Source organism: Protomyctophum bolini (genome assembly GCF_963924005.1).
Source record: "Protomyctophum bolini genome assembly, chromosome: 21".
Classification (NCBI taxonomy): Eukaryota; Metazoa; Chordata; class Actinopteri; order Myctophiformes; family Myctophidae; genus Protomyctophum; species Protomyctophum bolini.
The window spans coordinates 20,314,246-20,326,745 of record NC_137882.1 but is presented as its reverse complement, the minus strand read 5'-3'; the positions used below and the strand labels follow the sequence as shown (position 1 = coordinate 20,326,745).

At 43.8% G+C, this 12,500-nt stretch overlaps 1 protein-coding gene across 1 annotated transcript in view; it reads left to right on the top strand.

Moving 5' to 3' along the window:
* The window catches only part of LOC308336415 (cadherin-18), a gene marked incomplete at its 3' end in the record, with an annotated part of 102,078 nt that overhangs the window by 84,566 nt on the left and 5,012 nt on the right, over positions 1 to 12,500 (top strand). The window contains exon 10 of the mRNA XM_080793778.1: positions 7,674 to 7,928. Coding sequence (XP_080649904.1) covers positions 7,674 to 7,928 — 255 coding nt within the window. The remainder of the gene's footprint in view (positions 1 to 7,673; positions 7,929 to 12,500) is intronic.

Below are 12,500 nucleotides of genomic sequence, written 5' to 3'. Positions count from 1 at the left end.
AGCGTCACCGTGAGGCAGACATGAAAGAATTGTGGCAGAGGTTATTCCTTCCATGGCCTACTGGGAGGGTGCGTGCAAACCGTCACGCCAATTGGTCCAACCGTGCCGAAGATTATAGTTACTCACAGACAGAAGGACACACGGATGGACAGACAGACGGACAGGACCGAAAACATATTTTTTATAATTCTGCTAAATCCACGGTCTGTGTTTCTGCCAGTACCATATCATCCATATCACTCTCCATTTGGTTTCATTTTACACTCTCAAGAGTTAAATTCTTGTTAAACATCTGAATTACTTAATTTACAAGAAGTCTACACAATTAGAGAATGTAGAAGAATTGTTATTTTGATCAATGTTTGCCAACAGCATGGACTTGTGTGTGAACGATAACAAACAATTCTAAATATCATCAAAAATGGTGGCTCAAATGCATAAATACATCATGGGCCTAGACATGAAAAAGGTTGAAAACCACTGTGTTGAAATAGAATAGAGGTAATAGCATCAACCACCAGGTTTACAAAACGTTTAATGCACGTATAGACCATCTGCATATTCCCAGGAAGGCACCTGGCCTACATTACCTATATACTGCAGAGCATGGGAGCTGTCCTGTTGTCACACTCGTAGCTAAAACTGCGACCGTGCAACTTTTCAGCCTCACTGCAAAGTCCTAAAGTCACCCCATGCTTGGCTCGGGTCAACGCAGCATTAATCAAGGATCACAAGGTTTCTGGCAGAAGTCGGGTAGGATTGGCCATACGTGTCGGGATGCGGCACTGCTCGTGAATACTAAGTAGGCCCTGCACGCCTCAGTCAGCCAGCCTTGCTGTTCTCTTCACCATTTCTAGCTTTATCTCTGTCAATCTCTAATCTCTTTCTCTCTCTCTCTCTCTCTCTCTCTCTCTCTCTCTCTCTCTCTCTCTCTCTCTCTCTAGTATGCGAATACAAAATGTGTGGTCGCAGATTCAGTTTCAGCGGTCTCTGGATACATGGATACCCGAAATGTGGTCCAATTTGACATATCCATGATAGAAGAGAGACACACTGCAGTGTCAGCTTATGTCTTTCCTTTCAACTCTCTCTCTCTCTCTCTCTCTCTCTCTCTCTCTCTCTCTCTCTCTCTCTCTCTCTCTCTCTCTCTCTCTCTCTCCACACACACGTGCGCATGCAAACACGTACGCACGCACACACACACTCTGCCCTCCTTCATTGCCCATGTCTCCTCTCGGCTAGTTATTTGCATATCTGCCCCTCCTTGTCAAATTTTCCTTCCTTATTTCCTTCCCTCCCTCAATCTACAAGCCCCCTTTCGCCTCTCCTGCTCTTGCCCGCCCATGCACCTGCTTGCTGATATGGTGATACGGAGGCCAAGTTAATAAAGCTTGAAGTACGTCTTGTCATTCCAACTGTCGATCATTCTAATTATTCGCAGATGGGAGCAGGCGATTGGAGTGGGATGGTACAAGTCTCACAGCAGCCGCAGTACGACAGCACGGTGCCGCTGACGTGTTATATTTTCGTTCTTTTAATTTTCTCAGTTGAGAGTAAGACTAGAAGGAGATGGAAAAAGGGAGAGGGGGAGGGAAACATGCACATTCACTGCTAATAAAAAGATGGGATTTGCTCCCAATTTGTGTACATGTACGAGAAACACCAGCTGTCTGCCTGACATCTCACTATGAGAAGTTACATCAGACCAAGAGTTAGTCTTTGGAGTCTCTCTCTCTCTCTCTCTCTCTCTCTCTCTCTCTCTGTTTAAATTGTGTTTCTTTTTTTTTTGGACCTGGATGTCCCCCCAGAGTCAAGGGCCCCAACGCAATTGCGCGCGCGCGCTCTCTCTCTCTCTCTCTCTCTCTCTCTCTCTCTCTCATCGTGCTATGTGCTGTAGCTGTAGCTATGGCTGTAGGTGGTTCTGTCCAATATATCAGGGGCTGTGGCGCATTATATAGAGTTTCATTACTGGAATTAGATTCCGGGCTGCTCTGTGAGGCTGCGGTGTGGCGGCGCATGGCCAGCTCACTATACCAAACGTCAAAGGGGGCCATGTTTGCTCGCTCGTGATGCCGATTATGGCCAGGAATTGCCTTGGAGGCCCTAAGGGGAGGCTCACAGCAGGTGGGCCAGATGAGTACTGTATGGGGGTAAAGAAAGAAAGAAAGAAAGGAAAGAAAGAAAGAAAAGGCCTACATAGAGACATTCTTTGCCACCATGCCAGTCATGAACATATACAGCGACACCGTCACAACAACGAACCTCAGCAACCACAACATAATTAACACAACATTTGGAATTGATGGCTGTGATGTCAAAGCCCAAAACCTCTATAGCTCCAACCAAAACGAAACGGCAAATTCACCCATAGGATTAGGTTAGGTTTTAAGGGTGCGTTAGTCCGACGTCCCAATACACTGACATTACTAACCCTACCCCTAACCCTAAGTTCCTACCTTGAGCCGTCTTCTACTTGACTTTGTGAGTTGTGTAAACGATGCCAGGGTCAAACTTTGGAACCCATGGATAGTTCATGATGAGCCCCTCCAGCGATGTCTCCAGTCATCTCCAATCCTCCAGACAGTACATCTGGCTAGCTGGCCAGTACATTCCTCCCAGTATCAATGGCACCGACCAGCCTCATTCTCCTCTCACTCAGCCTTGGATGTTTAGTATTGCACATAGCATTCTGGTGTAGAGCAGTGGTCATGGATTTAGGGCTCTACGGTCCAGCATTCACAGCATGTCACAGGAGAACGGACTCAGAAGAAGCTGAGCTTAGGGGTCTGAGGTCATCACCCTGGCTCAGGTACCTGTGGAGCAGGTTGAGAGAGACACCATAAGCTTTGAGTATAAGTAAGTTAGTACGGTAAAAATCACTGTGTGAAGTAAGTGGTGCAACTCCGTGTGGGGGTCCCCAGAACATCCAGACCCCCAGGAACGCACCCAGGGGGCCAGGCGGTTGAGAAATGACAAAGTTACCATGTGGGGGTCCCCATGGGGTACTGTACTGTACTGATTACATTATATGCTGGTTGGGTTTGTGGGCTACAGTATGAGCTGACCACCCAAGTATCCCCGGTCAGAGAGATTGTGACACCAAAGTAGCTTATCAACAATGTTCACCATGGTTTCTACAAACAAACAAATTAATACATTAGCAACTAGAGCAATGGCAAAGTACTCAGAATACAGCATATTATCTCAACATTATGGCAAAGTGAGCAATAACCGATCAACATTGTTGTACAAATAATATATTAAGTACGTATGGCTGGAGTAGTGAGTAGACTCAGGGCGATCTGCAGGTGCTGCATGTTGCCTGTGTGAAGGCTGGAGACTGAGTGAGGAGTGAGGAGTGTGGGGTGAGTTGCTGGTTATATGTGGCACACCTAAACTGTGATGGCAAACACATGTGTGATTGTGGATGCAGGGAATGGGGAGTGTCCACCAGAGGCTGCCATTCTGACAGCATGAGATAATTGACAACAGCACTGTGTGTGTGCGTGTGCGTGTGCGTGTGCGTGTGCGTGTGTGTGTGCGTGTGTGTGTGCGTGTGTGTGTGTGTGTGTGTGCGTGCGTGCGTGCGTGCGTGCGTGTGTGTGTGTGTTAGGCTGCACAACAGTGACCTGTGCTCAGACACAGGTAGCCAGGGGCAGCCACCCAGCCAGGCACACACAAAGCTACTAGGAAGTGGTTGCGCCACTTAAAAATGAAAGAAAGTGAGCTGACGAAGAGCCACTACTCTGTCACTCTGTCACTACTCACTATAGCAACAGCACACAGACATACACAGCCTGTATACGTATACTGCATCCTTCCAGTTGCAACATAATACAGCCTAGTAGTACACAGTATATATTGCCAGTATATATATATATATATATCCTGTCACAACACAGCCTAGTATACAAATCAACCAAGCAGTTTGTTATGAAGATGAATTAACTAGTCCTTCAAACTGACACATGCACCCCTGTGCCTGAGCAGTTTTCACTTCCTAACAACCCAGACTACGCCACTCAACTTCCATGAGGTGTAATGTCACATTATAAGTTGTTTATTTCACTACTTTTACTACCAAACTTAAGGAGCGTGTGTATTCTCTCGGTCTGTTTGCAGCATGTCTGTTTGAAGGGGGAGGGGGCGTGGCTACTGCAGGATTTTAAATCCTGCGGGAGTGTCTACTTTCAGTAAATGATAGCTGGTCCAGCAGGGATAAAGGAATAGCTGCTATCGCTGCAGCCTCTTAATTATGTATCTTTGTATAATGTGGTGGCAATGTGGTAAAATGGAAAAATACTATTTGTGGTATGTTGTCTGTTGATGGGCTTTATGTGTTGTTTCATTGTGTTCCTTCCTATAATCCACTGAATATTTCCATCATTCCTCACCGTGTGTATCTCTCTATTTTCCTGGGTGGCATTTGATTTGACAGCAGCTTTGTGCGTAAGGCTCAGGTTGAACTGTTCATTTGCAGAGCTGTGATATTCTAAATAAGCACTGTGGAAATTAATTAGCTGTGGTGGACAGAGAAGCCATGCAGCGTAAGGGAACTGAGAAATGTGCTGGCTTCAGACAGGCTGGGAGTATTCAGAAGAAACAGAATCAGACTGAAAATCCATGTGTTTGCACATGAAAGAATCTGTCTTGGTGAGGTTGGCGGGGGAGCATTAGACTGGATAAATATGCACATTTACAGTCCAAATATTTTTTCAAATATTACAATAAGCATATAGGGAAGCTAGTAACTCAATATAAATGTATGTACGCTTTGATGTAATATATAGCGTTGCTGTCGGGAGGAAACCGCCTAACTCTTTGAAATTATTATGAAAAGTAGTAAAAAGCGCTTAATGGGACAAAACCTCTTAACTCGATTGGACCCTCAAACTGTCTGCTAAAACAGCTAACTCCACCACCTCTCCCCTTCTCATGGAAGTAATTGACAATATATAAAGTCACAACACCAACTTTGATGAGGCAGTATTGCTTATTTGCTTTGTTTAAAAAAAAAATAGGTTTTCTTAATTTCCTGAAAAAAGGAAATATATATATATATTTCCTGAAAAATGAACATTTTGGAGTTAAGTGGTTTCTTCCCGACAGCAGAAATATTACATCAAACACATGCAAACAAGATGGCAATTCATTAATAGAGAGAAATAGCGCACAGTGTCTGTCAGCAGAAATGGCAAAATCTCCCAGACAAATATTACTGTATGTCAAAGCACGTCAGAGAGTTTGCTGAAAAAGAAACAGACAGACCACCAGACCCAGACAGAATGTGAGTGGGCGAGGGTCTAGCATTCCGAACTCAGAGCAGAGTTCTGAGGCAGTGTAAAAACTCTCTCATTCTCTCCAAACCTTCCTTGGTTCGGCAAGCAATTTTGAGGCCTGAATGCTTTTTGGCATGGCTAGGATGCTGCTCATATAAGAACTGGTTATGGTTATGGTTTAGGTCAGCATGGAGGAACAAAGGATGTACAGAAGGAATACCAGAACCCTGTTCGCTGACGGTATTCAACAACAAAGCCCTCAAAGTATAAAGTTTGGACTGTGTTCGCTGTAACAACTTCCTTTTGTGTATTCGCCTCAGTTTAAACATGCGGGAGATGTTTGAGGAGAATAGATTGAAGCAAGAGCAGTGGTATGTCAACAAAAGACTTCAAAGAACTCAAACCTTAAAATTCAGTCCTTGGAGAGTCTAGGCGGAGAAAAGGCAAAGGCTTAATTTCCCTATACAAATCCCCTTTCTTTTCTTCATATCACAGTCCGTGAGAGTTGTTGGCATATTCAATACAAGTTTACAGTAGAACTTAAGCTACTGCCATGTGCCATCTTGCTCTAGCCTCGAAGACCTTACAGGCTTTTGCAAAGGCTCAACTTATGTAATTTAAATAGCATTTTATGTAGACATATACGCATAGTTTCATTATACAGTATAGATATTCCACTGTTAGATGGATGTTATTTCTTAGCTTACGTATGATTCTTGATCACAACTTTTTATGTATTTGAGTATTACCATGTGTTGTTCTTGCTTACTGTAAATCTCTCTAGATTAAGAGCGTCTGCTAAAGGTCCCTACACACCGGGCGCGATTTTCAGATTTTTTGCGGTGTTCCTCCATCGGTCCGAAAAACGCGTCCAGTGTGCAATCACCTTAATTCTTAGCCTCGGAAACCCAGACGTTTTAGTCTGGGGCCGAGTCCACTTCAATTTGGCATACAGTAGCGCAAACGTCGCTAACTCTCTGCTGATTTCTGAACATCTTTCTTTCTGCACGCACGCACACGCACACGCACACGCACACGCACACACACACACACACACACACACACACACACACACACACACACACACACACACACACACACACACACACACACACACACACACACACACACACACACACACACACACACACACACACACACACACACACACACACACACACACACACACACACACACACACACACACTCCTCTCTCTGTCGCTCTAATAAATTATTCTCATGTCCAGCAGCTGTGCTTAGTTTCTCCCGGCATCCGCCGGGAGCTGCCTATGCCATAAAAAGCATCGGTGAGTTCAAGTCTAGCTAATTCTAAACACTGAGGGGGGAAAGTTATACTTTTTTTGTGTTAGCTATAGCACTAGGAGTGAGAACAGGTCAACTTGCGATGGGAACAACCCAGCAACATAGCTTATTTGGTGATGTATAAATAAGTCTAGAGAAAAGCTGGGGGCTGGAGAAAAGAAAAACGTTTTGTTTTCTGTCCTGCTTTTATTCTCTTGAAGGATGGCAGCTCTCTATTGTCGTCATACAGTAAGTGGTAGAATAACAAGTAACAATGCTTTTCATTATTCAGACAGTGAATGAGTTACTTTGAACTTTCAACATCAATAGGAACATCAATATTTCACAGTTACGCAGCAATACTTTTTTCTGTTTTCTAGATTCCCAAAAGGGTCAGCCATGCTCATTGTGAGGCCTTATGCATTGCGTGCACTCGCTCACTCATTCACAATGCATCCAAGAACACATCCACGGCAGGCAGGAAGGCCACCCAAGCGCAACCAAACATAAAATGTCTTGTCTTAGTTCTCTTCTCCAACATTTTAGTGTATAGTTTTTATTCATTGACAATACAGTAAGTCTTAGTTTTAGTCATGATAGCTTAGTTTTTATTTTATTTTATATAATTTTATTTATTATTTATTTATTTATTTATCGTCTGTGAAAAGGGTGGTCGACGAACATTTATTCGCGCTTGCTTTAGTCGACGGGGTTAAAGGTATATTCATTGAAATATCACTTCTTTTTTTGTTTTGTTGTGATAATCCTCCCTACTATAGCGTGTGCTGACCATATAAGCAGTTCCTCCTTGTCCCCAGTGAGCCCCTGGGGTAAAAAAAAAACGTAGGTTTCGTTTTTGGCTAGGTGGCCAAGTCTTCATCCAATCAGGATGAGAGGGGCCTTCCGCCAATCATGATCGAGCAGAGGCGCGCCTTGGTGGGTTGGTGCTGTTGGCCTGTTGCACTTCCCCCCCCACTGTAGAGCGTGTACATGTGCATCTTGTTACCGGGGCGGACCGGGGGGGTTTTCCAAATCACCCAAATCACTGAATGCTCCTTTAACACCGGTCCTGTGTGTTCTGTTTCTTCGCAGACAGCACGGCCAGCATCATCGCGCGGCGCCGGCGCTTCAACCACCTGAGCCAGGAGCTGTACCAGCTGCCCATCGTGGTGTGGGACGGCGGCGAGCCGTCGCTCAGTGGCACCAGCACGCTTACCCTGCGCGTGTGCCCGTGCCGCGGGAACCACCTGAGGGCGCGCACCTGCCAGGGCGAGGCCTTCTTGTCGTCGGCGGGCCTCAGCACGGGGGCCCTCATCGCCATCCTGCTGTGCATCGTCATCTTGCTGTGTAGGTGGCATAATATAATATGTGGCATGTTGTGTGGTGGTGTGCTGTCATTATCGGGGCGTGTTATAGACAAGGGGTTCTCACCTGGGGGTCGTGACCCCTCGGGGGGTGGGTCGCCAAATTATTTTGGGGTGGTCCCCAGATTATTTAAAAAAATAACTCCTGCATGGGCATTAATGACGATAAAGAACACCCTCTCGTGTATAATATTGCTTAATTATACCTCCCGGTTTTTTTTTGGGGGGGGGGGGGGATGGAAGGTGGGGCTTTTCAGAGTAAAATCTGCCCATCTGCTTGGCACTCTAGTGCCTTTATTCTGAAGAACTCTGGCAGCATCATAAGTGTTAAACAAGGTACATTGCACAGTGCTCCTCTATCAAAAGCATCCTCTTCAGCTGCGTGGATTCACCCAGCAGGTGCAAAATATGTTGTTTTTATTTTGTTCTTGCGTGTGTGTGTGTTTGTTTGTGTAACTTCTCGCTTGCGATTTGAGAAGTTGAATGTCTTGCAACTCAATCATCGGGCTGTCATCCAGACTGCATTCCTACTGCTCAGAGTTTTCTCTGCAGCGTTCTAAGACCATTTCACAGTGTCGCAAATCATTGGTCTGAACCAGGCTTAAGATCAACCGGCTGATCTTAACAGGCTTTCCGGGCAATCGTGGAGCAATTTTGAAAGCCCCGTACAAAAAGACAATCATTCAGACCATCTTCTGTTATTTAGTTACTCTTTTTTCTTTTTGTATTTCATCATTTTTTGCTTTTCATCCCATTTTCTCCCCAATGTAGTCATTACGCCAATTTTTTCCTCCCCTGTTGTTGTCACTGCTGTTGTATCCGAGTGATGAGCCCTCAGCGGGAGGACACAGAGTCTGCTGTTGTCAATCATGCTCTGGTTTTGCTGGTTGGTTTGTGAACCCCAGGGAATCATATGAGGAGAGTGGCACATTGGAAATAAACAATCCATTTTGACCTGAGATCACATTCTAAAAATGTCTTCTACATCCTGACAGTTTTCTGAAAAAGCTATGTTTCAATGTCAGTCGTTCTTCGATTTTTCAAAAATAGCAGACCTAAAAGCTTGTAGCGCGCCACTCGGTGGCGCGCTATGAGCTTGTAGATCTGCTATTTTTCAATAGCTAAAGCATAACATAATGCTAACACCAAAATGGGTTAATAGTACACAGATGTGGTGGATTTGGGTCATACACATTTATATAGGAATCAATAGCGGATTGGATTAGGGTGGGTGAAATAATGGGGAAAATATTAAGTGAACATGAGACATGAGAAAGTGATGGAAGACGGAGGGCTAGCTGCTACCATGGATACAGTCCTAGGTTGCCACATTGGTGAGAGAGCCAGTGGTGAGTGAAATTGTAGCAGTGGGGAGCTTAAGCGCTTTCACACCGGGGCTGTTTGGTTCTTTTAAAACAAACCATGGTCCATTTATACCCCTTTGGTTCGGCTGGTGTGAATGTGCATCCGAACTCTGGTGCGCATCAAAGAAACAAACCATGGTCCGCCAAAAAAGTGCCGAACTTGGTTCGTTTGGAACCGCAGTTCGTTACTGGTGTGAACAACGCATTCAGACTTTATGGAGGACCAAATATAGGAAGATGGCCAAAATAGCCGTCGGGCGTCAGCAGTTGTGAGGTTGCATTAATTATTAGTTCTAAAAGCATGTCTTTTCTACGGGGATCACTATTGATATGACAGCTGTCAGCTGAATATAATATAGTAGACCACTAGACCCGCATGAGGCGCAGTGCAAATGTAATGGCAGGGTTCACAATTCACATGCGCAAAAATAACAGCAGTTGTGAGGTTGCATTAATTATTAGTTCTAAAAGCATGTCTTTTTTACGGGGATCACTATTGATATGACAGCTGTCAGTTGATTTTAATAGTAGACCACTAGACCCGCAGTGCAAATGTAATGGCAGGGTTCACAATTCACATGCGCAAAAATAACAGATGTACAAGTTATCGACACGGAATGGTATGTACTAGGGGTGTAACGATTAATTTTAACAGCAATACGATACCTCGATACATGGCTGACGATACGATACGTGTGTAACCGGATTGAGCTCTGCGTTGTGTTTTAGACGGACACAGGGACTAGGGATCGCTCTTTAGCCTTTGGCGTATTTATTTCTGCACAGAAACAGAAAGACACACAGAATGCAGCAGGCATTAACACAGCACACCTCTGCAACGTACACCAACTCACTCCAAGCTGGCTTCTAGCAAGAGAGCCAGTCAGCTAACAATGACTTACAGAGTTACACAATACATCACAATTACAAATACACTTGAAATTAAATACACCATTGGCTAAACAGTATTTTCTATAAAAGTAAATCAAACAATAAAACACACTTAATACAACATACAATAAAGAGTGCAGAGTCCTCACAAGTGCTGTTAAACAGAACTTCACTAAACAGTACATTAAAACACTTAAACCTTTGCAGAACAAACATATAGTAACATACAGAACTGAATTACAACATAATTCTACCGTTTGCACTGGTTAAGTGTACTTAAAACAACTTTAATGCAAAAATCTACTAAGAGCAGAAAAACAACCCACCTCACTCCAAGCTGGCTTCTAGCAAGAGAGAGAGGAGGAAGTAAACGAAGGTGAATGACGTCACAACAGGAAGGAGTGAGGACTTCAAAATAAAACATTACATAGCTCCCAAAATGATAAATTGCACAAAACATTACAAAATAAAAGTGTCAATAAATAATATGGCATGTGAGGGATCTTTGGTGGAATGCATCTACTTGTATATCTTATATACCTGCTACACGTGGACGATATTGGTTCATTATGGCGATACGATTCAATGATTTGAAATCCATACAGTAACTATTTAAACATTTGATGATCTTTCGATGCAGTTACTATATTGTTACACCCCCTAGTATGTACGGTATGGTACAGGATGTAAGCTTGTAGATCTGTTCATTTTAAGCATGCAACCACGCAACGTTATGACGAAGCCTACATCATGAATGCATGCGATGCATGCGACTTCATGCGAGAGAGAGAGAGAGAGGTTTCTTTCAACTCGCGTCCCCTCATGTGTGTGTGTGTGTGTGTGTGTGTGTGTGTGTGTGTGTGTGTGTGTGTGTGTAAAATAAGGAAAAAAATAAACGATTTGGTCTGTGCGGATCTATATATGGGAAAACATTCAATATAATAACAAATTTGGTTGGATGATGGATGGATGATTGATGTTTACCCACGGCGTAGGGTGGCGAAAAAGCCCATCCGCGTATCTCTAACACTCGGCTGCTACTTTTAAACCACAGCTAATGAGACGAGACAACAGTATTGAGAAGGAATGCGCCAAGTGATGCCAAGAGACAGAAGACAACACATCATTTCCATGCAGATTGGAAAGATAATTACTTTTTTGTCATTTTGAATGAAAATATTTGTCTCATTAGCAACATATGCATAGCGATGGCAAAGAAGGGGAACTTGGAGTGACAAAACCTCTCAGTCAAAAAGAGAAAGTTGAATACAAAAAAAGGAAAAAAAAGACAATTTGAATGAACTGAAATATCTGCCATCAAACACCATCTGTTTCTTTGACTCGGGTTGTTAAAGTTAATGCTACCAGTGCAACCTCATATTGAGTGTGGCACATTCTCGCCAAACGCAATAAATCATTTTTGGGATGGTGAAATATTCAATTAGGCATTGTTTTCACCTGCCAAGGATTTGTTTGGCCCTGGCAGTCTGTTTGTTTATTTAACCCATTTTGGACTGAGATCGATAAAAAAAGGCTTCTAAATCCTAACATTTTTCTGAAATGTTTCTATGTAGGTGGTTCTCAAACTATTTCATGTCAAGGACCCCAAAATGTTTTAAATTGGCCACTGACCCCCATCTGAAAATATGTGGTTCCAGGGACCCCCCAGAGTCAAAGATTTGAGTTAAAAACTTTCGCCCTATATTCAAAGATTTGCGCCACATTTTCACGATCTTTCTAAAATAGCAGACCTACAAGCCCGTAGCGCGGCACTCGCAATTCAGCTGCTGCAAGTGTAGGAGTATAGGAGCTTGCTCTGTCCCTTAATGGTATTTTGGTCCCACTATCTATTTTGCAGACACCGGTATTTGCGCCTAGAGGTGTGGTCATGGGCGTGTTGGCACACTTTCCCCTAAATTGCAATTTTGGTCACATACATTTGGGAAGGCGATAGTGGAGTTTAAAAGCACCCGTAAGCAGTGCCAAATTAGTTTGGTAGAGCGACGCACGCCTCAATGGAGATGCCCAGACACAGAGTCAGCCTGCCTCATCTCTCCTTATTCACCTATTGCATCTCTTTGTAATTTTCCTATAATAAATCAGCAGAAGTGAGTGCGTGCCTGCCACTTCCTTGTGTCCATTGTGTTTATATAATTGTATAGTTAAATAAGTTATTTGTGCCAGGCATTTTGCGGCGTGCGCGATTCCATTTGCTCGTTTAGTTCATCACCCCATAGCGCAGCTAATGGGGTTTAATCCGATTTACAGAACTTTCCTTTTCGCTTCATACCATTCCGTAG